The sequence below is a fragment of the Patella vulgata genome, chromosome 1 (genome assembly GCF_932274485.2).
Source record: "Patella vulgata chromosome 1, xgPatVulg1.2, whole genome shotgun sequence".
NCBI classification, from domain to species: domain Eukaryota; kingdom Metazoa; phylum Mollusca; class Gastropoda; family Patellidae; genus Patella; species Patella vulgata.
This window is the reverse complement of record NC_065879.2, coordinates 85,357,135-85,384,197: the sequence shown is the minus strand read 5'-3', so window position 1 is coordinate 85,384,197 and position 27,063 is coordinate 85,357,135. Positions and strand designations below refer to the sequence as shown.

At 39.5% G+C, this 27,063-nt stretch overlaps 2 protein-coding genes across 3 annotated transcripts; both read left to right on the top strand.

Annotated features, from left to right (window-relative positions):
- Positions 1-991: 991 nt before the first annotated feature.
- On the top strand, positions 992-18,885 carry LOC126821040 (uncharacterized). The gene is made up of 14 exons (XM_050549334.1): positions 992-1,112; positions 2,594-2,652; positions 7,691-7,790; positions 7,904-8,003; positions 8,229-8,307; positions 9,224-9,310; positions 9,829-9,971; positions 10,489-10,526; positions 11,439-11,544; positions 12,572-12,730; positions 13,429-13,561; positions 14,109-14,237; positions 15,777-15,828; positions 16,540-18,885. The coding sequence occupies exons 1-14, from the start codon at positions 1,022-1,024 to the stop codon at positions 18,087-18,089; spliced, it is 2,826 nt and encodes a 941-aa protein (XP_050405291.1). The 5' UTR covers positions 992-1,021; the 3' UTR covers positions 18,090-18,885.
- A 3,610-nt stretch (positions 18,886-22,495) lies between these two features.
- LOC126821150 (failed axon connections homolog) lies at positions 22,496-26,698 on the top strand. Of its 2 annotated transcripts, none has more exons than XM_050549502.2 (6): positions 22,496-22,619; positions 23,030-23,141; positions 23,522-23,718; positions 23,931-24,127; positions 24,889-24,978; positions 26,457-26,698. In XM_050549502.2, the coding sequence occupies exons 1-6, from the start codon at positions 22,612-22,614 to the stop codon at positions 26,564-26,566; spliced, it is 714 nt and encodes a 237-aa protein (XP_050405459.1). In that variant the 5' UTR covers positions 22,496-22,611; the 3' UTR covers positions 26,567-26,698. The 2 variants fall into 2 exon arrangements, with proteins under 2 accessions (XP_050405459.1, XP_050405455.1); XM_050549498.2 differs by having other exon boundaries at positions 24,889-25,005.
- The last annotated feature ends 365 nt before the right edge of the window (positions 26,699-27,063 follow it).

Here is a 27,063-nt window from a genome sequence, read left to right as displayed (position 1 = left end):
AACCCACGAGGTTGGACAGGCGACCCTACTCTTTGTCACGTACAACCGGTGAATCGAAACCACGCCAGTTGACTCAATGACAGACCTTAGCCGTGTGGCATATTTATTGTAAAATACAACTTAATACTAATTGGTCATCAATACCTTTATTGCTTTTATGAAAGATCTTATTTTTCAGAATAGATATATTAATATTTCCATTTTAAGGATAAAACTTGTCACCGTCTTCATTAACCCGGAGTAGGACGTTAAACCCCATTTCATTTCATTATCCCGGTTAATGCAGAAAATCAGCACGTTAATCCCCCATTCTTAAAAAAACGGGGGATCACGGTGTCTAAGTGGGTAAGACGCTGTCTCGGTAGCCTGGAGGTCGGGTGTTCAATCCCTGCATTGGTCGAGAAAGTTCATCCAGATTTTCCGGCGTGGTTCCCCCTTGTCAGTGATGCAGGACGGGGGCCTGACAAGGACAGCTGTATAGTCGTTCGGATGGGACGAATAACCGAGGTCCCATGACAAGGACAGCTGTCTAGTCGTTCGGATGGGACAAAAAAACAAGGTCAAGTGTACATATTGGCGTGCATGTAAAAGATCTCTTGACAGTTGAAATTCCATATAAAAGTAGGCCGTATTGCCGCTGCTTGGGCAAAATTCCCCTCATAGCACACTGTATGGCGCATGTCCGCCTTCATTAGCCCAGTTCGGAGCAGAAAAGTAGGACGTTAAACCCCATTTCATTTCATTTCACAAACAATACTTTCATACCGAGAATGTAATCTAATTCCAAGTGTAAATATTAAATGAAAAACTTTATTTTGTTAGCTTCTGAATTTTTTAACGCAATACAATGCCGCGGACAATGACAAAGTGTATAATTACAAAAACACGACATATTAAGTAAACAAGTAAGTTATGACACTTAAAAACACAAATATCCCATTAAAAACATCACCATATATTAATTACCGTCAGAAATTGTATTTTATACACTATTATACCATAGAAGGTGGCATAGCACACTATGGCGGACCATTTTGTTGGTATTCTTCTGGTTGTCTCACTTTATGTAAGCGCTGGTGGACTTGCTATGTCCACTCACAGATTTTTTGATGGTAAGACCTTTGAAGCGTTTATTTTATTATTTTTTTTAAAATCAGTAATTATCTGTTTTGGCTTGTGCTAATATATTGTTTCTGGTACGTCCAACTAATTTTAATACTTCGGACGTCAAGACTGGCGATTATTTGAGGCCCTAACCCTAACCTTAGCTCATTGAGGCTACCAAGCATTCCTCGTGTCTGTTTATTATATGAAGTGTCAGTTTTAGCTTTTAGCTTCTATACTGATTCTGATACGTTTAACTAATTTTAAAGGTCACATAAATTGTCTACTCGCCTGCTATTGAACTTAAACAACTGCTCGGTTTCTCGAACACCCGATACCACTTCGCCTTTTTAAAGTATTGCAGTGGACAAGACATGAAAAGAAATGAAATGGAGTTTAACGTCCTGCTGTTCTGCTCCGACTGGGCGAATTAAGATGGGCATACACCATGCACTCACTGTGCTATGGGGAAACTTTGCCCGGGCAGCGGCATTACGGCCAACACTTATATCGAATTTCAACTGTCAAGGGTTCTTTTACGTGCATGCTAATGTGTACACGGGTTATACATAATTAACCTTTGAGTGTACATTTGAATTTAAGCTATTTATAAAACGGTTGTTCTAATGGTCGTTTATTGTCCCGTAACGTTTCACCTCACGGCTTATGACCCCGGGGTGGGGGGGGGGGGGGTTGATGGCCGAAAGATTAGCACGTGCGTTGTATCATAAGGTCTGTCATTTGTGTCAACTGGTCTGTCATTGCATCCCCGGTTGTACGTGGCAAAGAGTAGGGTCGCCTGTCCAACCTCGTGGGTTTTCTCCGAATCCTCCGGTTTCCTCCCACTGCTAAATACCCATACGTGCAGAGCGAATTATTGAAATAAAATTGAACCATATTTTAGTCCTGAAATGACCTGCATTGTGTCGAGTGGACGTTAAACCCTATCTCTCGCTCTCTCCCGCTCTCTTTCCCCCTCTCTCTCTCATGACCACGAACCTCCCGATAAGTGAACCAGCGTCTTGCTCGCTGAACCACCACGGCTTCCATCGATGTAATGGTTTATTGAAAACTGTTTTGTTTAAATTACACAACATTAATCTGTATATAATCAACTTCATATTGCATATATTTTAACATTTAACATACATTATGCAAGAGCTAAATCTGCCAATTGCATGTCTTTCATGTTATATAAATTATTAATTAGACATTAATTAACATATCCAGGCCATAATCATCACTCGATGGCATCGGATTTCTCCGATATTAAATAGATTAGAACAGTTCGGCCATATTTTGATTTAAGCTAAAAATGGAGGAGCGGTGGTTAAAATTATTGCACACGTCTTGTCAAACCTTCAAATCTAATATCTTCGCTCGCAACGGAGTAATTTTCATATTATTCATTTTACATCATCTACTTTCGAAATATTATCGCAAGAATGACTAGCTCATTATCTAAATCTTACATAATGTATCTTTAAAGGTGTAAAGATACCAGCAATAAATGGTGAGCTACAAGCCCGACTACTAAATACACAATCTGTAAGTATACACTACCATCATCATCATCATGCGTTTTGGGTCATAAGATCTGTCACTGAGTGGCGTAGTTTCGAGCCAAACCTTTAAAGCGACAAGAGGTAGGATCTCCTGTACAACCTCATTGGTTTTTCCTTGATTCTTCGATTTCCTCCCACTGCTACAGACCCTACGCGCTAGCAAATTAACGTAATAAAATTGAACCGTATGTTAGTTCCCAAATGACCCTTCTCTCTCATATATTGGGTACGGTGACTGGGCCATACAGTATGGACATTATTATTTCAGATATCTAGACTGGCTACCTAACCCTAGTTCAATGAAGCTACCAAATACTCTTTGTGACTGTTGAGTGGCACAATAAAAAGTTGCTCTAACACGAGCCGGAACCCCAAACACTGCTATTACGAATAACCTCGCGCATCCAAAAAATAAACCTGAAAAAGCCAAACCCGAATAGTAACCCTAAATACTGTTGTAACGCATAACCTCTCCTAACCAAGGAAACAACCCGAAAAAGCCTAACCTGAATAGTAACCCTAAATATTCATGTTACACAAAGCATCTCCTACTCCTAATTTAAAAAAAAGAAATAAAAGAAACAAAAACAAAAACAGAAAACGAAAGTAGAATCTAATTTTAATTACAGTTGATGTTTTGTGTAATTTATTACCTACGTGATTAAACTAGACGTGCTATAAACGATAAACTGATATTACATTTTATAACCATATATTATGACGAATTCACGTCTAGATGTACATTCTGTAAAACAATAAAACCGTCTTAAGTTGTTTATTCGTTCGGATAGAAATGTGTCTGACTACTGTATCGTCCTAATTCGGGGGGTTTGATTGCCGAACTGTTAGCGCGTGCGCGTTGTAACATAAAGTCTGTCATTGAGTCAACTGGCGTCGTTTCGATTTCCCGGTTGTACGTGACAAGGGGTAGGGGTCGTCAGTCAACCTTTGTGAGTATTCTCCCGGTCCTCCGGTTTTCTCCCACTGCTAAAGACTGCTAGCGCAATTGGATTATTGAAATAAAATTAGTCACGAAATGACCTCGTTTGTGTCGCTCTCTCCCTGTTTCGTGTATATTCATTGGTAAACTGATTAGTGAGTTGGATGTTAGTCTTGATTATAATATATTTTCCTTAAAATCACCCACATTTGAATGACAGACCTTGTGGTCCAACCCGCACGCGTTAACCATTCGGCCCCCCAATCCCCGAGCAATCATAGGCTCGCACTTACCACCGCAGTAGTAACAGATGAGTCCCACAGTTACAATACATATATATAGTTTAGTGCTAAATGATAAGGTCAGCTCAATTTTTCGTCATACGGCACGAGATGTAAACAGGGCTAGCGATAATCCCAACCCTAACCCTAACCCAGGACCTAGCCCCAATACTTACCCTAACCCTAACTTACAATCTCGCCAACAATCACGTGCCCTAACATTATTTACATCTCTGCGACCTTGACAAAATTTGAGCTGGCCTTAACAAATAGATTTTGCCGTCCATATGAATATGTAGTTTATCAACCCAAGTTCTTAAACCTAATACAATCTCGCCAACAATCACGTGCCCTAACATTATTAACATCTCTGCGACCGTGACAAAAATTGAGCTGGCCTTAACAAATAGATTTAGTCATACAAGGTGCCAAATCTCTCCCCCTTTCCCGACGTGTTTGGAGGGGTTGGATGGCCGAATGGTTAGAACGTGCGCGCTGTATCATAAGTCCTGTCATTGAGTCAACTGGCGTGGGTTTTCTCTGGGTCCTCCGGTTTCCTCCCACTGCTAAAGACCCCTACGCGCAAGCGAATTATTGAAATAAAATTAAACCATATGTTAGTCTCGAAATGACCTAGTTTCTGTTGAGTGGACTTTAACCCCCCCTCTCTCTCTCTCTCTCTCTCTCTCTCTCTTTCTCTCCGATGTGTTTCCTCCCACTGCTAAGCGAATTATTGAAATACGAAATAAAATTAAACCCTATGTTAGTCCCGAGTGGACTTTAAACCCATATCTCTCTCTGTCTCTCTCTCTGTCTCTCTCTCGCTGGACTTTAAACCCCATCTCTCTCTCTCTCTCTCTCTCTCTCTCTCTCCCTCGCTCGCTCGCTCTCTCTCTCTCCTGCATCCTCGGTTACCCAGTGTACTCATTCCGTTCTACTCCACTATACCTTTTATTGTTGGTTCTCTGAAGGAAGAATCAAGCACCTGAAAAAGAAAGCTAGAGAAAAGAGAGTATCTGGTCTTACTGTGATTTTTGTTTTTATTTCGTCTAGTAAGGCTTGGGGGGGGGGGGGTAAAAAAAATTACTTAAAGTTTGAGAATTGTGTTGGATTTTAAGTGGAAATATATTGTGGATTGACATTGATTTAAAAGATACTAGTTGATTCATGGAAGGGACTCAGACAGTTGTCGATCTTCCATGGTTTACCTATGTACTGAAGGGGCTTCTCCATCTCATAGTAGCATTGGGCAGTTTCGTTTCGTCTATCATTATTCGTATCATGTCCAGTAGATTTTGGTGTTCTGTGTCGTTGAGGTGGTTCTCATCTTCCTGAAGCATCTTTTCTGTGGCTTGTTTCCATTTCTGGTACGAGTATGTGCCCCCGTAGTGCAACATGGGGTATAGGGCCAGTATCCTCAGCATGTGCTGATTTAACCTTTCTTGTATATGAATATACTCGAGAGGATCAGCGAAGTATCTGGGTTTTAGCCTTGGGTATGAATTTATCCAAAAGACAGGAATCGGCCCAACTCTGCCCTGAATGGCAAGCATGACCTCGATGATACGGTCAGCGAGTGTTTCAGGGTTAGTGTCGGGTTGAATGGTGGATTGAATTGTGAATTAAATTGCTAAGAATAAGTTCAATAATAATAAACATAAAAGATTGACATATTTCAGACAAAGAACGAATAGTAATAATAATAATAAAAGTCAAACATATAGATGTTATACATATTTGAAATCAACAATATATACTACAGATTTTGATAATACAATTAAATATAATTAAATTATAAATATATACATTATTCACATAAATCATTCAGTAAATGGGCATGAATATGGTTATCTACCCTTATAAAAACGAAGGCGGAACGATTGGTTTGTAAAATGTTTTCTGATTGGTTCGTAGACTGTAGCTACATTCTAGGCCAGGGCAGATAATTTGAAATCGTGGAAACCCTATGGATTAACCCAGGGTATAGTGGAGTAGAACGGAATGAGTACACTGGGTAACCGAGTATGTCTCTCCCGACGTGTTTGTTATTTATCTTTGTCTTGATTTGACAAGATATGTTTGTGTTAACCAAGTAATAAATGTCATTGGATGTCTTCAGGGTATTTATTATCACTAGTGTCATCTGTATGTTTTGTCTAATCCAGCTGTCATAAAGATATTATTATGTTTTATAATAAACAACATGTATACAGGGGCGGATCAAGGCTTTTCAGAAAAAGGGGTGTGGGGGTGCTGTCCCCGCTTGGGAGTGCGTAGCCCGGCCCTAGATGTGCGGACTGACGGGCAATCATCAACCAAGCCTTAGTCACCACCCGGCTCGTTTCGGAGTAAATTACGATTTCCATCCTAAGCTGACTGTTAATTATATGGGACAAAAAATTGTTCGCCATCCCGCACACGCACCCTACCACCTTTGCTTTTTTGCCGACTGTTCTTTAAATTGTATTTAGGCATTTTAAAAACATTAAATTGTTTTACAATTTTCAGTGATGAACGGGGGGAGGAAGTGCGGGGCTATTGACGCCAAAGCATCCCTGTCTAGAAAAGCAAGGGCCAGTTACCCTACCGCCCTTATATTGTTTGCTGGCTGTATTTGTATTTCGACTGTATTGCTCTATAAAAAGTGTAAAGTTCAAGTCTTCGGGGCTGGGGTAGTTCAACGGGGCACTTTTTTTAAATGGAACTTGGATTCAAGATAGCCGTCAGTATTAGCCCAGTCGGAGCAGAACATTATGAATTAAAACGCCATTTCATTTTTGTATGCCAATATACGTCAAAGGTTCTCATTCTAGATATCTGACTCGCATTCTCGTCTGGTGGGATTTAAATGGTAACCCGTGAAAGACGTCAGATTTCGTCGTTTTTACAACATGCAAAAGAATGCCAAAGATATTATTTTCAGAAGTATTCACCTTCGTACGGCGCCGCGTTACCTCAGTGAGCTGGTGTCCGTTCAGAGATCCGGAAGAGTCACTCGTAGTTCGGATGAGATCCGACTCGAACCACCCTCCACGAGAGAGGCACGCCATTTTACCGCATATGCAAAGCGCTCACTGTCAGTCTGTGGGCCCGAACTGTGGAATGTTCTCCCTCGAAATCTTAGGGCAATCGATATTTACAGTCAATTTAATATGTATAAATTGTAAAGCCTACTGAGATAATGTATGGAGTGGGCTCTAAATATATTAATAATAATAATAATAATAATAATTCTCGATGGAGTACAAGAAACCTCACCAACCACGACGGGAGTGTGCTCCCTCCCCAATCCAACACACACACCTCTGTACTCCTGTGACTCGATGGTCCAGGCACCCAGTTTGTGTCGCCCGGGGGGTTGTCTATGTTCTTCATCGGCGTAAAATACCAGTTGCAATTTCATATTTCAAACTTTCACTTCCCTCCGGATAAATATACATTATTAGGTTACCTTTATTAATTTGAAAAGTACCTGAAACTTGACCCACTCCGCAATACAACCACCACCCATGGCCGGATTTAGATATTTCGCGATAATAGAAAGATGAAAGTGGTTTAAGCAAAGCTGAGGATGGTGATGTTTCAGATTATAGTGCCTTCAAGAAAGGGCCAAACCGAAGACATTAATAGTAGGCACGCTAGATTGTGAGACCCAAGACATTAGTCTGCCGTAGGTAAATACGACACTGATACCCCCGGAAGACAAACGCGATTTCATTTTATGAGGCTGAGTAAAACATGTCTGATAATATTTCAGTATTCTGTTATACTATTTGTTTTTGTTTCGTTTTTTATTTCAGAGTACCGGGAGAAACATAGTCGCTGGGGATGGAACTACCTTCCATGTATCGCCCAATCAAGTCATAGCAGATTTCACTGAAGATTATGTTTTACTGAAAGGTATATTATTGATGTTTGTTTCTTCTTTTACCGCAAGAGACAACGTAGAACATTCAAAACCCGCCTGGAAACCCGTAAAAGACACCGTGCCAACTTTTATTTTCTTCTTACAGGTAACCAGATAGGACATAAACGTGAGAAAAGACAAGCAACCACACCGGCTGACCATGTTATTGAAATTCTATTTGTTGTTGATAGCGAGGCTTACAGGAAGTAAGTTAGTAAATTTTATTTAAATAAAACAGAGAGAGAGAGAGAGAGAGAGAGGGGTTAACGTCCACTCGACACAACTAGGTCATTTCGGGACTAACACATGGTTCAGTTTTATTTCAATATATCACTTGCGCGTATGCGTCTTTTACCGGAGGACCCAGACAAAACAAAACAAGTGGATCTTAAACACCACTCCTTTCTCTCACCTATACGTTATCATTTCAGATGGCTTAATTTATATAATGGGAATGAAACTAAAACTGAAGAACATATGAAGATATTTTATCATTGGATTATCCGATCTGTAAGTAGCCTATTCATATATCACATTTATTCTGCCGACGTTCAACGTCTATGGTAGCTTGGGTTTTGTTTATAAGATTAGGTTATATTAAGGGCACGCCCACTATTTATACGTAGCTGGAAACCCTGTATGTGTCTGAAGTATGTCCAGATGGCGTTTATATGATGTTCAAAGTTCCGTTTAAAGATGCATTATGTAAAATTTAGATAAAGAGCGGACCATTCTTGCTATAATAGCTGAAAAAGAGATAATGTAAAATGAAAATATTGTAGTTTTGACAAGATGTGTGCATTGTGGTAACCAGGGCACTGGTATATTCGAGACTTAGCCTCGCTTTCCCATTTTTAAATTAAATTTTTAAATGGCGAACCGTTCTAATCTAGTTAAAATCTCGAGTACCCGATGACATCGAGGGGTGATTATGGTCTTATTTTGTTAATAAATGTCTAATTAATAATTTATATAACATTTCGGGCCTAAAGAGAGACATGCAATAGGCAGATTTAGCGCTTGCATAATGTATCTTTAAGTTTTAGTTTTGTTCTGCATATGTTTCAAAAGACCAACACTTTTGGTCAAGTAAAAATTATTATTATTATTATTATCGAACTTCGCAGTATTCTCATTAGTGAAAAGGGGCAATAGGGGTAAGGATTCCGTAATTTTTTGGTTTGGCACAGAAAAGATAATAATGCGAAATATCGGTAAGCCACCTTGAATGTTGATGATATGAGAACTACTTAAGAGATTTCAATGCAGCAATTGGGAATATCGATGAGGCACCCCTTTAGGAGAATGAACCTACTTATTTACATCCAAGAGGACCATATTACACTCCTACGTGAATTTGTGGCGTTGATAAAAGATACAATTTATAACTCGAATATTTACAGACAGGGTCATTTTTATATTTTAGCTGAATCAGCGGTATAGCCATGTCGCCAAGGAAAGCAAAGTCATCAAAAGTCTTAAATTCAAGTTGACAGGTCTTATTATTTTAAAGGTAAGCACTTACCAGCAACAATTCTTTGTAGTGTTTCCCCCTGCTGTTGGCGCTGTGAGTAAGACACTGGCTCCCTAGCCTGTTGGCTCTGTGAGTAAGACACTGGCTCCCTAGCCCGTTGGCTCTGTGAGTAAGACACTGGCTCACCAGTCTGTTGGCTCTGGGAGTAAGACACTGGCTCACCAGTCTGTTGGCTTCGTGCGTAAAACACTGGCTCACTAGTCTGTTGACTGTTAGTAAGACACTGGCTCGCTAGTCTGTTGGCTCTCTGAGTAATTAAGACACTGTCTCGCTAGTCTGTTGGCTCTGTAAGACACTGGCTCCCTAACATGTTGGCTCTGTGAGTAAGACACTGGCACGCTAGTCAGTCGTAGCAATCGTGTTAGTCGTATCGAAACGTATCCGAACGTACCAGATCGTGGACAATCCTATCGTAACGCTTCGCATAAAGCTAGAAAAAGCAAATTCAGAGTCCCCATTTGTAAATTATAATATATAGATAATGTGTTTTATAACAGAGAAGTAGTGATTCGGCATGGACAGAATCAAGCAAGTTTCCAACTGGTTTTGTGAATATAACAGAGGCACTGGAGAAACTTACAATATGGGTGAATCAAAGAACGGATCTTCCTTCTAGAGATCATGTCATGGCTTTCTCTGGGTAGGTAACACCTTTTCAATAACCCCATACTTTTATTCAACTGACACTTGTAGAGTTCCTACCACTAAATACATGTGAAACACTCCATAATACTTAACTCACCCGTGTAGACATTGTACAGCAAGTAAACAATTCCTTGGTAGTTATAATTTGAAGAAAAGAATGATAACCGATAACCACTTTACGGGTGCCCCCCCCCCCCCAACCCAACACACACACACACCCACCTCCCGAGATTGGGTGGGGGGATGGGGTTTATCGTCCTCGTGACACAAACTAAGCCATTTAAGTATTATTGACGAGACAAACTCCGACCCCGCCCCCGTTTCTCCGGGTCCTCCGGTTTCCTCCAACTACTAAAGACCCCTACGCGCAAGCGAATTATTGAAATAAGTTGTACCATGAGTTAGTCCCGAAATAACTTAGTTTGTATCGATTGGACGTTAAACCCCATTTCTCTCTCTCTCTCTCTCCCCTTCTACCAAAAGTTTTGAGAAATTGTCCTAATTCCTTTTAGGTATAATTTACAGAAAGGTACAAATGTAGAAGCTAAAGGTAAGTGGTGTTGTTTTACGTATATATATATATATATTAAAGCGTCCGGACCACTGATCAATCTGATTAAAATACAGATCTATATTTCGTTTCGTTTTTTTTTATACTGTCGATTGTCTCTACTACACGCAGATCTGATCGGCTGTATTGTAGTGGAAGTTCGCGTCAGAGGTCAAACGAACGACTTTTGACTCTATGACTTTTGACTCTATCAGTGTTGATGTTTCTAGTAGGTTACCCACAGTTCCGTGTACCTCACGCCGACAACTCGTCGTAACAGACCGTTTGATTGGCTAATGCCTCACATCAGCCGGCGGATTATGTAACAACTCTTCATGTACATATTTTTGTTTACATGATAGAACTGACTGCATTAAGTGAAATATACATTTTGTTATGTTTACACGACAGGACTGGCTGCATTAAGTGAAATATACATTTTGTTATGTTTACACGACAGGACTGGCTGCATTAAGTAAAATATACATTTTGCTATGTTTACACATAGGGCTGACTGCATTAAGTGAAATATATATTTTGTTATGTTTACACGACAGGACTGGCTGCATTAAGTAAAATATACATTTTGCTATGTTTACACATAGGGCTGACTGCATTAAGTGAAATATATATTTTGTTATGTTCACACATAGGGCTGACTGTATTAAGTGAAATCACGGTAGGGTTGACTGCATTAAGTGAAATATATTTTGTTAGGATTGGCTGCATTAAGTGCAATATATATTTTGTTATGGTTACACGATACGACTGACTGCATTAAGTGAAATATACATTTTGTTATGTCTACACGATAGGACTGGCTGCATTAAGTGAATTATATAATTTGTTATGTTTACACGATAGGACTGGCTGCATTAATGAAAAATATATTTTGTTATGTCTACACGATAGGACTGGCTGCATTGGGAGGAATGTGTACGGAGGATTCCTTCTCCATTATTGAAGATGACATGACGTCAACAGTGGCTTCAGTAGCTGCCCATGAGATTGGACATAGGTTAGTATATTCACAATGGTGGTGTCCCTTCCTAAACCAACTAACAGATGACTCTGCTCTTGGACTTCTGAGGGATTGAGTGACCGAATGCTTTAACGCGCCGTGTATTAGATCTTAAACTCTGTCATTGAGTCAAGTGGCGTAGTTTCGATTCCCCACTTATACTTGACAAGAAGTCGGGTTGTCTGTTGAACAAGGTCTTTTTCAAAGCGAATTATGTCCAAAATGTGGTCCAGTCATAGATTCTTGCTAGATTCTTATTCTTCCTTGAACAGGTTCTTCTCCAATCTGATTAAAACACAGATCCTATTTCGTTTCGTTTTATATAGTTTAAAATTTCATTTTACTTATCTTTACTACACTAGGATCTGGCAGAGTTAAGGATTAGCCAATGAAACGGTATGTTGCAGCGAGGTCTTGACGTGCGATGCACAAACTGTAGGTATCCGACTAGAAACATCAACGCTAATCAAATGTCTGGCGGCATGAGGTAAAACGCCGCTCGTATGATCCCTGACGCAACATCTCACTACCACTGATCAGATCTTCATGTAGTAGAGACCATTGAAAGTGTAAAAACGAAACGAAATATAGATCTGTATTTTAATCAGATTGGTTCTTCTCCTAAGCGTCCGAGAAAGTTCATCCCGATTTTCCGACGTGGTTTCCCCTTGTCAGTGATGCAGGACGGAGGGCCTGACAAGGACAGCTGTCTAGTCTTTCGGATGAGACGAAAAACCGAGGTCCCGTGTAAACATTGGAATGCACGTAAAAGATCCCTTGGCAGTTGGAATTTGTTATAAGAGTAGGCGATAGTGCCGCTGCCCCGGCAAAATTTCCCTCATAGCACACTGTATGGCGTATGCCCGTCTTCATTAGCCCAGTATAGGAGCAGAACAGTAGGACGTTAGACCCCATTTCATTTCATTTCATTTCATTTTCTTCTCCTAAGCGAATTATACCCAGTGGGGATAGGAGGTTCTTTTTATTAGATTTGACTACTAAAACGTTGTGATTGTTTCACCAGTATTGGAGCAACTCATGATAGAGAAGCCGCAGGATGTTCAGATGATGATAATTATATTATGACGACCAAGCTACGATATCCTACATCTAATACTCAAGCTCCAAGACTCTGGCAATTCTCGTCTTGTTCAATAAGAAAGTTTGAGGAAACTTTGAGCAGGTAAGTTTCCCCCTGCTTTACTAAGGCCCATTTCTGTGTACGGGTTAACGCAGCGTTACCGCGCCCGTTTTCGCAAATGTTATGGTACAGTTTCCATGTAGCCGTTGAAAATGCGCGCGAAAACGCCACCAAAGACATACATGTACACGGAAAACGGGTTTTGGAACTATTGTAATTTTTTTCGCTGGCAAAATGTTATAGGGCCGTTTCTATGTAACCATGGGCCCACCACAAAATTTCAACACTTACCTCCAACAAAAAACCCACGGAGTGTGGATTGAACGACACCACCGATAGAAAATGATAAATTTAATGTCGACATGTTAGGGGGGGGGGGGGGGGCAGGGGGTGGAATGGTGTTCCTTGCTAAACCAAGTGTAACAGTTGACTCTCCTCTTGGACTTCTAAGGGGTTTAGTGGTCGAATGGTTTTACGCGCGTGCGTTAGATCATAAGGTCTGTCATTGAGTCAAATGCCGTGGTTTTGATTTCCCGGTTGTACGTGACAAGGACAAAGACCCATACGCGCAAGCGAATTATTGAAATGAAATTGATCTATATGTTAGTCCCGAAATGACCTAGTTTGTGTCGTGTGGACGTTAAACCTCATCTCTCTCTCTGTCTCTCTCTCTCTCTCTCTCTCTCATCATCACCATCAGTGTATTTTACACACTGATTGTTTTTTTATATATACTTCAGCGTAACCTGCACGTCAGAAAACCCTTTTACACCAGATACAGTAGAGCCGGGTAGTGTAGAAGATGTTGGACAATTCTTTACAGCAGACCAACAATGTAAGATGGGGGTTGGTCTAGAATCAGACTTTGGACGGGTAAGAATTTGATGCTTTGTACTGGAGGCTAATACTAGTACATGGTGTAGCACATCCTTGGTATCCCCAGTGGTCTTATCCCGTTCTAATCTACAAACCCTGGGTTAATCTAAGGTGGGGGGGGGGGGGGGCACGTTTTCAATTTATCCGCCCTTGATGATTGTGCTATTTTTATCTACCAAACCCATAAATCGTTAATTACAAAGGAAGTTTTGGGTATCCCCAGTGGTCTTATCCCGTTCTACTCTACAAACCCTGGGTTAATCTAAGGTGTGGGGGGGGGGGCACGTTTTCAATTTATCCGCCCTTGATGATTGTGCTATTTTTATCTACCAAACCCATAAATCGTTAATTACAAAGGAAGTTTTGGGTAAGGGAAATAACTCACACCGGGTAAAGTAAACATCGGGTATTATTTGTATTTATTTCAGTCAATACATGCATTAGAAGGTCATGGTGGTATGTGTAGAGAGCTGTACTATGGGCGTATGTTTCGTTGCCTGGCAACCTATCTTTATTTAATGTGTATTTTTTGGATTTATTTCAGTCAATACATGCATTAGAAGGCCATGGTGATATGTGTAGAGGAATGTACTGTGAGGCTAGTAAGGGACCGAAGAGGACTACATTTACAGTCAGGATACCATTAGATGGTACGTCATGTGGATTTCAAAAGGTAAGTGGTCTGAACTTTAAATTAACGACAGGTAAAGTCTCTCGTTACTGGACAATCTGATTAAAATATTTCGTTTCGTTTTTTTATATGGGCAAACGAAGACGGGCATACGCCATACAGTGTGCTTTGAGTGAAATTTTGCCCGGACAGCAGCACTACGGCCTACTCTTATATCGAATTCCAACTGTCATGGGATCTTTTATCTGCGACGCCAATTTGTATACTGGACCTCGGTATTTTCGTCCTATCCGAACGACTAATTTCTCACATCAAGTAGAACGCATGTTATGTAATAACTCTTCCAGGTCCTAGTGTTGTGAAGACAAGTAAAACGAAATTTTGAACTATAAAAAAACGAAACGAAATAGGATCTGTGTTATAATCACATTGGTTACAGGGTGCTGTTATAATCTTTTCTTTTTCTGTGTAAACAATATTTAAATACAAATGAATGAAAATAAATCAAGTAACAGACTTAGCCCATGTGACTTGTTTGATTTCCCATTTGAGTAAAAGACAAATAAAATTTTGTTTTACTAAAGATATTGACTGTCATGCTTGTCCTCTAGGCTATTTTATTATAATTTCATACAATGTCAAATGTCGCTTATATGGAGTTGTGTCCCTTTAACGATATTGTCAACAGTATCTATAGTAACCACCGCCCCACCTCTTCTCAATCAAATTATTACATTGCTACGATGAGTAATTATTCCCTGCCAAACTCTAGAAATAAATATTATATCTCCTTTAAGAGTACTTTTTGGCCCTTTTATCGCAAATTATTCTGCCTTCAATTCGTGCTTTGGCTCGATTTTCTTTTTCCAATTCGTACACAAGACGTTCAAATTCGTACACAAGACGTTGAATTTCGACTACTGGTTAAAATTGATTGCCAAGAAAGACTTCTGATTACGGCTTAGTTTTATTCTCACAATTATATATTGGATTAAAAAAAGAGCAGATGCCACTGTTTCCGATGCTGATAATAAAACATTAAATTTAAGTCTCTAACTCAATATCAGACAAAGTCTTACACGTCGAAAACACGACTTATTTGTCAATTCAAATCAACATTGATGTTGTGACCTTACCGGGAAAAGGTAGGCTTTTGATATCCAATATTTAAGATAAAATAAACATTTTACCATTGGTACACGAATCGTGTACCATAGTGCGTCTCAGCGTCACTTGTAACAAGCGACCAGAAAGAACGAGGCTAGACATATTCCACAACTCATGTCAAACGGCGACGCCATGAGAGCATGCGCAATAGACTGGAATAACCAGACAATAGAAATAGCGATTCGGTTGAGACTCGTGCCGTATTTCGCTGGAGATAACTGATTTGAAATTAGAGTCAAAACGAAAACAATTGAATGTAAATAAGTTTATATACAATCAGATTACATTATTATATACGTTTCTAGGTCTCAAATATTAGCGATTTAGCCCCTTTAAGTAACTAATTCCCAAGGTAAGATATATTTGATTTTATCTCGTCATCTCGTCACTGAAACCCTTTTATTTGTGTTTTAGTGGTGTGAGCAGGGTCAGTGTGTTTCTAATGCTGAAGCTCCAAGTAGACCAGGTACGTCTTCTGTTATAGTGAACCGTGGTCGGTTTAATTATTCATATTGTCATGTATTTCGTTTCTTTTCTAACTACATGTACTTTAATGTTTTTATAATATACCGCCATACATAGGCTACGCTGCGGCTATTTTCTTTGTCACCCGAATTTTTAGAATGAATCATTCGGTAACTTAAACGAGTAACTAAAGCTGTGATGGTTGTTTATTTTTAAGTAATTACACAATTACACGATAATATAAATTTACAATATTATATTAAGCAAAAATAACTTAATGTTCCCCATCCTCTGATGTCTGTACCCGAAAAACGGAAATACATTGCCCGCAAAATGGACGGTTCAAATTACTCCACTCTGAACCGAGATACTAGCTTTAGAATTTCAGGCTAGAATCGATCATTATTACTAAAGTCGGTACGATAAAAAATAAAGTCTCGATTATCCAATTTTACGTTGAATTATTTTTCAAAACTGTCTTCAAATCCGCTAAATATCGCAGCCATTCGATGTAATCGAGAGTTGAATATGTTCTGGATAAGTTAATTAATGTCTAATTAATAATTTAGATAACATTTCAGGCCTAAAGAAAGACAGATTTAGCTCTTGCATAATGTATGTTTAATGCAATTTTAATCCCATTATATTTTTGTTTTGAGTTACGGAAATGTTTATTAGATTTAAGATAAATGAAAATATTTTAATTTTGCAGATAATTGTCCGCAAGGAAATCTTCCATTATTCAACTGCGTCCAATCCGAATGCATCAACTATTCTGCGAGGATTCGGACTGCTGCTTGTTGTGAAACCTGTCCAGATTCCCAGGTGTCTGTAAATACACCAATTGGCTCAACCACTACAACCTATCCAGGGGTCAGGCCAGATGAGATAGTCACCACTAATGTGATTGGTGGTAGCATACTAGTCGAGGATGGCCCTTTACCTCGGTCCACAATCACTGGAACCTATCCAGGGGTCAGGCCAGATGAGATAGTCACCACTAATGTGATTGGTGGTAGCATACAAGTCGAGGATGGTCATATACCTCCGTCCACAATCAGGACAGCCGGTGGTAATGTGTTTTTAATGGGTGGCCAGCCCAAAACTGTACCGGAAGCCCAAGGATCCGGCACAAGCATCAATTTGAAATCAACTATCAACTTTCAAAACCCAGGTCCTAGTCCGCCCCAGACTAATGGACAAGCTACGGACAACTCTAAAGACATTAACATTACTACACCTGAACACAGCATTCCAGTTAACGTCCAGACTACCACCACCACTCCTGAAAGCCAAATCCCAAAAATAAGCAAGAAAACGGAACCTAGCAATACAACTATGACTGTGAAATCGTCGATGAAAGTGAAGGGACTTGATCCGAATAGTAAACAAAATATCGACCACGGCCAGCAATCTGTACCGGATCCCAAAGCATCATTAACGAGGGGTCCTATGACTGATACTGTGCAAGGTCCAACAACTAATAGCAGAGGTCCGATACCACATCTTGACAGAAGATATTATCCGATGTCGAATATGAATATGAACGGCCAGATGCCGCTACCAGGACTAGGCATTTTTGGTCATGGATCAAGCATTCACATAGGACACGATGGTTCCATCAGGATGCAATCACGAGTTCCCAGTACGGCAATTGTCCATAATATTGGTAATGGCATACGTCTGAGTGGATTCTTCGGTAATCCAGGTGCCTCCGTTGGTTTTATTGGTTTTAGACCGAGAAACAGATTCCACAATAAGCCACGCAACACGTCAAGGGTGACTGGGATGATCGGAGCCCTCCGACCCGTCCCTAAACCTACTTCTGTTAATAATCGACAATATGCTCCCAGGCCGAGGCTTGCTACAAGAGTTGCTCCCAGGCCCAGTGTTGGTACGGGAGTTGCTCCCAGGCCCAGTGTTGCTACGAGAGTTGCTCCCAAGCCCAGCGTTGCTATGATAGATGCTTCCAAGCCCAGTTTTGTTACGAGAGTTGCTCCCAGGCCCAGCGTTGCTGCGAAAGTTGCTCCCAGGCCCCTTGTTGCTAAGCGAATCAATCCCAACCCGCCTATTGCTAATGACTGGTTGTCGCAGATGACCCGTGGGTTTAATAACTACATAAATGGAATGGCCAGGTATATGAATAATGCCGGGTCACATTTCAACAGACAAATGAATGCAGCGGCCAGGAGTATTAACTCTAGTATACGATCGGCGTTGAACGGACTCGGTGGTACACTGGGTATGTGGCATTTAGGTTAAAATTCGTTTAGGTTACAGGGGGCTGTTTCACGAAATTATAACTAAAATAAAATCCAAATTTTAGTAATTTGATTGGATAATATTAGATTGATTTTAGTGCTTAGCCAATCAAAATTGAAGTATCTACTACAATTTGGCTTTTATCTTTAGTTAAGATTCGAGAAACCGGGCCCAGCTCGCTAAAGCTCAGCTCACAGCCCGCCGTACGTGTTTTGACACGCACGCATGGGTCGTAAGATTTGGTAGCTCACAGACTAGCCGCAAGAAATCAGGTAGAAATTTTGTATATGCAAGACCGACAGTCTCCGCGGCCAGTCTGCTATATTCTACGGTGCCGATCACGGGCAAGTGACGCGTAAGACTCACGTACCTGTTTACTAAAATTTCCGCCGTAGACTGCCGGTAGTACCCGTATGGCCTGTTGTGTGCTAGGCTTTAGATAAACGTCCGGGCATTTGTTTACCTCTTCTCAGTTTCTTAATGTACAATAAATAAAAGACTGTTCTGCCAGCAAATGAATGAAATTTGGTTTCAATCGAATGTCGCGTGACCGATAACTTATGTTATGATCCGAATCGATCACCACAAATCTCCATTCCACAAACCTAGGGAAACTTGTAATCCATCTTTAGCGGATTCACGCTGGTCTTCCATAGGAACCAGCCTTTACATTTTTTGTTGCCGTTTTAAAATCAACCATTGTTTGAGCTGATTGGTTTGTGGATTAAAAGCATCGTCCGGATAGTTTTTAATTTAGTATATTGTCGAGCATTTATTTGTATAGTATAAATATTGAATAAAGCATTTGTATTTGAAAATGGTGTGACTTTTTGTGTCGGTGACACATACCCGGTTCAGCTTTATAGAAATAACTAAGCGTGTCGGAGCAAGACAAATTTTGCAAGCCCTCGCCGCCCCCCCCCCCCCTCGTCCACCCTTTCCGACGCCTACCCTTTCCAACGTCTACCCTTTCCCACGCATGTACATGTACTATGCAAAAATTAGTGATCCTAACATTAACGCTTCCTATAGTAGGCAGCGGTGATTGTATCGTGTCTCTGTGGCACGAATACCGACCATGTCGTAAAAACAATTAAATATGAAGAGTCCAGGGGAAGAACGATCTAAGTCACATTTTTTTGTCTTTTCGCATAAAAAGCAAAACGGACTTTGGGACGAGAATGCTTGACGCGAACAGAACAACGAGTGGTTTTAATTACAACTTCAAAATGATGTTTATTACGAATCATAATTACCAGTACAACAACTGGCTTCCACTTTTCAGCCAAATTAAGGTCAAATAAAGGGTACGATGGACGTATTTGTCCGGGAGGCCATTTCAGAAGGGTTTTTTTTCGATATGACTCCGATCGTTTTTCCCTGAAATCGATTGTTCCACGCAAAACTTATACAATAGTGTATGTATATGGTTATGTGGTCACGTTTGGTATACTATATAGCCTATTCATATGGACAGTTAATACACACACACGCTTTAATGTAAAGGGGGCGGGGGAATGACCGAATGGTTAGCAAGTGCGGGCTGTATCATAAGTGCGGGTTGTGTCATTGAGTCGACTGGCGTGGTCTCGTTTCTCCGGTTGTACGTGACAAGGAGTAGGTCGCCTATCCAACCACGTACGTTTTCACCGGGCACCCTACGCGCAAGCTAATTATTGACATTAAATTAAACCATATGTTACTCCCGACAGGACCTAGTTTGTGTCGAGTGAACGTTAAACCCCATTTCTCTCTCTCTTTAATGTGGGTATTAAGTTAATATCCACATTAAAAAGACCCGATATTCCTCACTAAAAATGATATGAAATGGGGTTTAACGTCCTACTTTTCTGCACCAACTGGTCTAATGTAGTGTACTATGAGTGGAATTTTGCCCGAATATCCATGTATCCCGTTACAGGTAATCGAATTCCTACTATCAAGAGTTCTTAGTGTTTCTTCCAATCCAATCCATATTCCTGGTTTCAGACCGTAGACCAGGGCTCACACTGTCGGTCGCCTAATTCGCAATTTGCGATAAAATTATGAAAGTGGCGATTAAATTTTGTTTTTGGCGATAATTTTGGCGAAAAAGGTTTGGGGTACTGGCGATTCTTTTTTAGAATTGGCGAAAAAAAATTCTTAAATACTAAACAATTGCCTGGGATTAATGGTTTCAACTGATTGTTAATTGCCGATAATAAAGCCTTTATCTTGTCTTTATTCGTCATATTAATTAACCCTAACAAATAGATTAGCGGTGACTATTTGATATTACGCGATTAAAACAAAGGGGAGTAATCAAAATGGCCGATCGTTACCGGACAACTCTTGACAAAGAGAGTTACATGTTTTGATAGTTGAATTTTGTTTACTGTATGTGGCTTTATACGACATGTATAAATATAACAGCATGGCTAATTGGAAATTATTATTTCAAATTATATTATCACCATGGGTCGAAAACGAAAGAGCGAGTTGAATAGCGACGATTCTATGGAGTGAGAAAACTGTCTGCTTTTTTTTCGTTACCGCCGCCGAAGTGTTCTAAAAATAACGAAGAGTCTGACGTTGGCTCCTCTAGACGAAATGAAATTGACACTACGATTAATGATTCAGATGCTGTTACCGTGACAATAATATTAGTATTGATTTTAGATCGACATTTTTATTAACGCAGAAGGATAATAAAATTCAGATCTATTCATAAACATCGACCTCAAGATGGTATCTAAATCTAGGCTTGTGTTTTGTTTTAATCATCTTAATTCTCTTCTGTTTAAAAACTAGCAGGAAGAAACAAAAACAAAAAAACGCCAGAAAAAAAAATTAAATTACATATTCAAATGTTAGTCCGTTTCATTGCGGCTTTAATGTGTATAAAATTAAAAAACTAATTAAAACTAATTAAAATGTAAGAATTAAATCTGCCTATTGCAGGTCTTTCTTTTGTATAAACTATTATTTAGACATTTAGTCACGTGGCAAGTCAATAATCAGCTCTCTAACCAGCCCGCCAAGGATTTAAATGTGTCCCATTTCAACAAACTGATGTGTCGATAATTCTTAGAAATTAGCAGGGAAAATCATTTATTATTGTTTTCAGGTTTCAGTAAAACTCTGATTTCTGTTCTATATGTCATGGATATCTAAGTTGTATGTAATTATATCTTGGCAATTTGGAAACCAGTCTAAGAAATTACCCATGTCATGGATGTTCGGCTTTGTTTTTAGAATTCAGTAAAGTTCAAGGCTTTGTTTTTTGAATTTTTGTTTATCTCCAGCCCACTTGGTGTAAAATTATTAGTTCATGACCCCCCTGCTCTAGAGCATCGGATGGCCGAGGTTTAAATAGATTTGAGCAACCGCGAGATTTAAACATTTAGCGATAAAATTGATAATGAAACAGTCATAACTCCGCTCAATTCTCAACAGGCCACATCAGTGAACGTAAAACCGTAAACGTAATTGAATAAACATTTTATTTTTAACTAAATTTAAAGGGATCTGGCCATTGCAGGTATAGCAAGGGTCCAACCTTATATCGTCTTTAGGAGTACCACAGTTCGCCTAGTCTTGTGGAAGTTCCTAGTGGGGAGTGGGCTAAATCTATTTGTTAAGGCCAGCTGAATTTTCGTCAAGGTCGCTGAGAAGTAAATAAGGTAAGGCAAGTGATTGTTGGCGAGATTGCAGGTTAGTGTTAGGGTAAGCATTGGTGCTAGGTCTAGGGTGTATTGTTAGAGTTGGGATTAGCGCTAGCCCGGTCTACATCTCGTGACCGTTGATCAAACTTGAAGTTGACCTTATCAAATAGTTCTAACCATGGAGAGTGGCAAGGGGAATCTATACTATATACCAACTGGATGGCAGAGGCCCCCACCTCCACCCCCACCCCCGAGCACACACCTTCAATTCGCAGCAGCTTCGTACGAAGCCATGGCTAAAAACATTATCACATTATCGCTGACCGAAACAAGGACGTCATTCCATTTCATCATATACCAAGTGACAGGAGTGTCGTGTACACGACTATATGGGCTTTATAGATTACAAATTAAGAATTTAGACTGTTTGTCGACGTCAGAGCCGTAGAATCAAACCCCAAAATGCCACGTGAAATAAAGATATATTTAACTTAACTGTCAAAAATTACTGATTATGATGTTTACGAAATCTTTATTATTATGACGTTTAGGGAATCCCTAATAATAAATGTCGAAATAATTGTCTTTCATCAGAACGAGATTAAATCTAAAAAACATTCATTCGAGCGTAGCATTGTCTATAATACAACACGTTTTGATAATCGAGACTACACCTCACGAGACCATGAATGAATAAAAAATCTATTTTAATTTTTAATAGGTCGTCGTCTGCTATGCGCGCGTGGAAATCAATATATACTATAAATATGAAGGCTGAAATAAAGATGTTCATTCAACTTTAAAAGTGTAAGAAGTTACTTACAACAAGCTCGAATTGTTTAAAGAATTGGAAAAAACTGAATTGAACTTTTTTCACTATGGACGGGTAAGTTGCTTTATCAATGTTTTGATTTTATACATTTTCGAAATTAATTTGTGAAATGTACAATTACTGTTAATTGTTTATCCCCAAAGAAATCTGCGGACGAATTGGACAAAATAGCAAGAGGACCGGGTGATTGCCGGGACTTGATTATGTTCTAATTATGTGCAAAATCAGAAACAAATTTGTCTATCCAACGCCTGGAAAATACTGTTTTTATTGCCAATTTCTCGTTGTTTTTAAAGAGTTCAGGGAACCCTAAACGGACAATTTTAATTAATATAAAGGTAATACGTTACTTTTCATGTCGTTAATTCACTTTTACATTGGTATTCAGGTGCCAATTGGGTATGAGCTGAAGTTTCTAACGGTAATGTGTTCTCTCCTTTTTAAAGATTTATTTTTCGTTTCAGAAAAGCAACTATTATTGTTCATCAATTTGGACGTGGACCATTTTGTCCCAGTTTTACTCCATTTGGTGTGAAACTAGAAACATACCTGCGCATGGCCAACATCAAATATACAGTAAGTACATTTTAAAAAATAAAAACATACTTAATATATTAATTTCAAAAAGGACGTGACTGACACTTACCTGCTGCACTGACACGAAATTGTTGTGTTACAGTTCCGAAGACACACAAAAACGAGAGAGAGAGAGAGAGAGAGAGAGAGAGAGTAGGCCATTTCGAACATTGATCATATGATTCAATTTTAATTGTGTAGTTGGAATTTGGTGCAGAGTAGGCGGTGTCGTTTTCTTTCTTTTTAATACATAAAGCAGAAGACGTGTGCTTTAATAATTGTCATACATTTAGAACGAAGTTTCAAGAGAGGTACATTTACATTTTAACAGAATAGTAGTCGTGTATTTTATTAAAGAAGCATTTGTTATTTGTTTTCAGAATGTAAATGATTGTAAGGTTTCTAAGAAAGGTAAAATGCCGTGGATAGAATTTAACGGTCAGGAAGTAAATGATTCGAGTTTCATCATTGAATTCCTTAACGAAAAATACAAGCAAGATTTTAACAGTCATTTGAGCAGCTCTGACAAAGCTGTAGCCAGAGCCTTTCAGAAAATGGCAGAGGAAAATCTTTACTGGTAAATAAAACTTTCATGTCTGTTTTTTATTTGTGCTCCTCAAAATTCTCGAAATATACTTAGAGTTTTAGACTAAAATCGTCGATTTAGGAGTTAAGATGTCGGTCAACTAGCTTAGTGTCTGTTCTCAAGCGGAGCTAATTGTAGACAGACAGAATACGTTTAGTATGAAAAAGGCTTAGACTTTAAACTATGTTTGTTTGCTTTTCCAGGTGTATGGTTTTACATAGATGTGTATATGACAAACAAGACTGGGTGTGCAAGGCTCTTGGTGTCAATAGATTTCTGGCCTGGTTGTTCTCCAGACATATAAAAAGTCGAGCAGAACAGCAAGGCATCGGTCGCCATAGTTTCGAAGAAATGGTACATATAGAAGAGGGCGATTTGAAAGCGATGTCTGAATTTTTAGGTAGTTGACTTTATACATTTCCCCGCCTTCATTATCCCGGTAGGTGCAGAAACGTAGGACTTGACACCCCATTTTATTCATTCTTCTTTTATACATTTGCACCGTTCATAAAACCGGTCATTGAGTCAACTGGCGTGGTTTCGAATCCGCGGTTGTACGTGACAAGGAGTAGGATCGCCTGTCCAACCTCGTGGGTTTTCTCCGGGTCCTCCGGTTTCCTCCCACTGCTAAACCCCCTACGCGCAAGCGAATTGTTGAAATAAAATTAAACCATATGTTGGTCCCGAAATGACCTAATTTGTGTCGAGTGGACGTTAAACCCCATTTCTCTCTCTCTCTCTCTCTCTCTCTCTCTCTCTCTCATTTGCACCGTTTTGAGTCTATTGACATTCCTCTATATATTCAAGTCAATACAAATAATCATGGTCGTGTGGTGAAGAGTGTAACTCGTTGCAATGCTCGATGTGTTTTGAATCCGATCCCTGAAACTTACTAGGAAGTTCAGCTAGTGTTCTACGTGCCGTGTTTGCGGTGAATGAACACCCTTGTTTCATATGCGTAGGAAAGATGGCCTCGTAAGGGACAACGTACAGTTGGAATTCAAAAAAAGGAGTAGGCCGTAGCGCTGCTGTTCGGGTAAAATTTACCTCATAGTACACTGCATGGCGTATGCCCGTGGAGCAGAACAGTAGGACGTTATATCCCATTTCATTTCATTTCTAGGTAGCTGGATTTCATTTCATTTCCTTTTCTTGTTTCAGATACCAAGAAGTTTTTCTTTGGTGATAAACCATGCGAGACGGATTGTGCTTTATTTGGACAGTTAAGTCAGTTTAGATGGCAATTACCTGGTACCAAGGGTGAATATTTTGTAAACGGTGAGTGTCTAACTTATATCGGTTTAAAATAAGTTTGGGTTGGTTTGTTTTGGCTCACTATTGTCATACGTGGCCCCTAATACTTGCTGGCTATTCTGTTTTTACAATGTAGCTTATTATTAATTAGATAAATGTGGTCCGAATCCTACTTAAAACCATTATGTTATATTGAGTTGTTTACCTTGGTAATAAGAGGCTTCATACCTAGACAAATCGGCCCCGTTTGTCGCGACGCAGGAGCGCCATCGCGTAGTGATCTCTTAAACTATTACGGCCACTTCCGCCTTCATTTCTATCGGGTTTGGAGCTCAAACGACGGCAATAAACTCGCTCTAACTTGACTGAATGAAAAATCTAACATACCTTTCGACTGTGTGGAATAACAATCTATAATTCTAGTGATCTTTTTTTTGATGTATTTTCTTCATGATCACCATCAAAACATTGAAGAATCGATTATGTCGTAAATTTTATGTTAATTAGATTGCCATTACTTAGATTTTCCTTTTTCTCACTGTTTTATTGTCGATTTGGGATGATACGAATATTTAGTATATATTAAAGACGTCTCTATTCATTTGACCTCATTTGACGTTTAAACCTATAAGTGTACATGAATTTTAGGTACTATTTTTTTGCGGATGAATACAGCTGTTCTGTATTGTATTCTGTTGTTTGGTTCAGATATCTCCGCCGTCTTAGACTGGATGATTGTGGGATTGGGTGAACTTCAAGATGGATGCTTGTGTATTTTTATGGACTACGGAAATAAGCACGAGGGCAACGCTATAGTAGCCCAGTTTTGTCACACAGACCACTCTGCCTTTCGAAATGACATAGTTTGTGTTGAGTGGACGTGAAACCCCATTTTTCTATCTCTGTCTCTTTGCCATTTTTACAACCCTTGTACATGACTGGGCAAGATGAAAATCTGACATGAAAAATGGGAGATAATGCTCTTTTACAAAAGTACAGCAAATAGTTCTGCTTAGGATCGAAACCACTCCGGATTTACCCTGGCAGGCTGAAGCCTATGGTTTGAAGAACCTTGGGGCCTCTGGAAAAGGTGTATATAATTTTTGACAATATCATGCTCGCAAGCCATTTTTGACACGCACTGTAGTCTTAAACATCTGCCATCATCCTCGACTTTGCTTAATTGTGCTTAAATGATGCGTTGGAGGGGACCCCAAAGTGGAATAGTGTAGGGTCTCTCTTCTTCTTAATCCGGCCTTGCGCACTTGTTTCAATAATCTAAAGCGCACTCACACATCTCACACAATATCGCGAAATGTTTCATTGGCTTAACGCATGCGCGTTAGATCATAGGGTCTGTCCAGCTTCGTGGGTTTTCTACGGGTCCTACAGTTTCCTCCCACTTCAAAAGACCCCAAAATGACCTAGTTTGTGTCGAGTGGACGTTAAACCCCATTTATCTCTTTCTTTTACAGAAAAATATACCAATCTACGCGAGTATTGTGATCGCATGATGGAGATGTTCTGGCCGGACTGGGATAAATGTTGTTCGGGTGATAATGAAGAGAAAAAAGAAAAATGCTAATTTACGAACATTGTAATTGTTCAATATATAAAATCGGCACACTCCAATTAAAATACAGATCTATATTTCGTTTCGCTCAGAATAATGAATTTGTATGAAATTTTCAATATAATCATTTATCAATATCTATTTTTTAACTATAGCAAGAACGTTTCAGGTCTTTATCTAAATCTAACCATTCGGCCATCCAACCCTCCATGCCATTATAAAATTTTATAATTTTGAATTGATCAGATAAAATTGTATAAAGCAGGATTCGGGATTTATGTTTGATATAGTACGTGGAAGTGAATCGAATCGGTTATTGATTCTAGTGATCTGAGTTGTATTTTGATCTGATAGGTTGTAACTGGTAGTCTGACAGAAGACTTCAGATTTCATGGTTTCGGCACACGATTTTCAAAAATGTTCTCTGGGGAGGATCCCCCGACCCCCAGGGGCGCCGAAACCCGGGTACCAGGGTATACAAATGGTACCCTGTCCTTTTCTGGGGTATA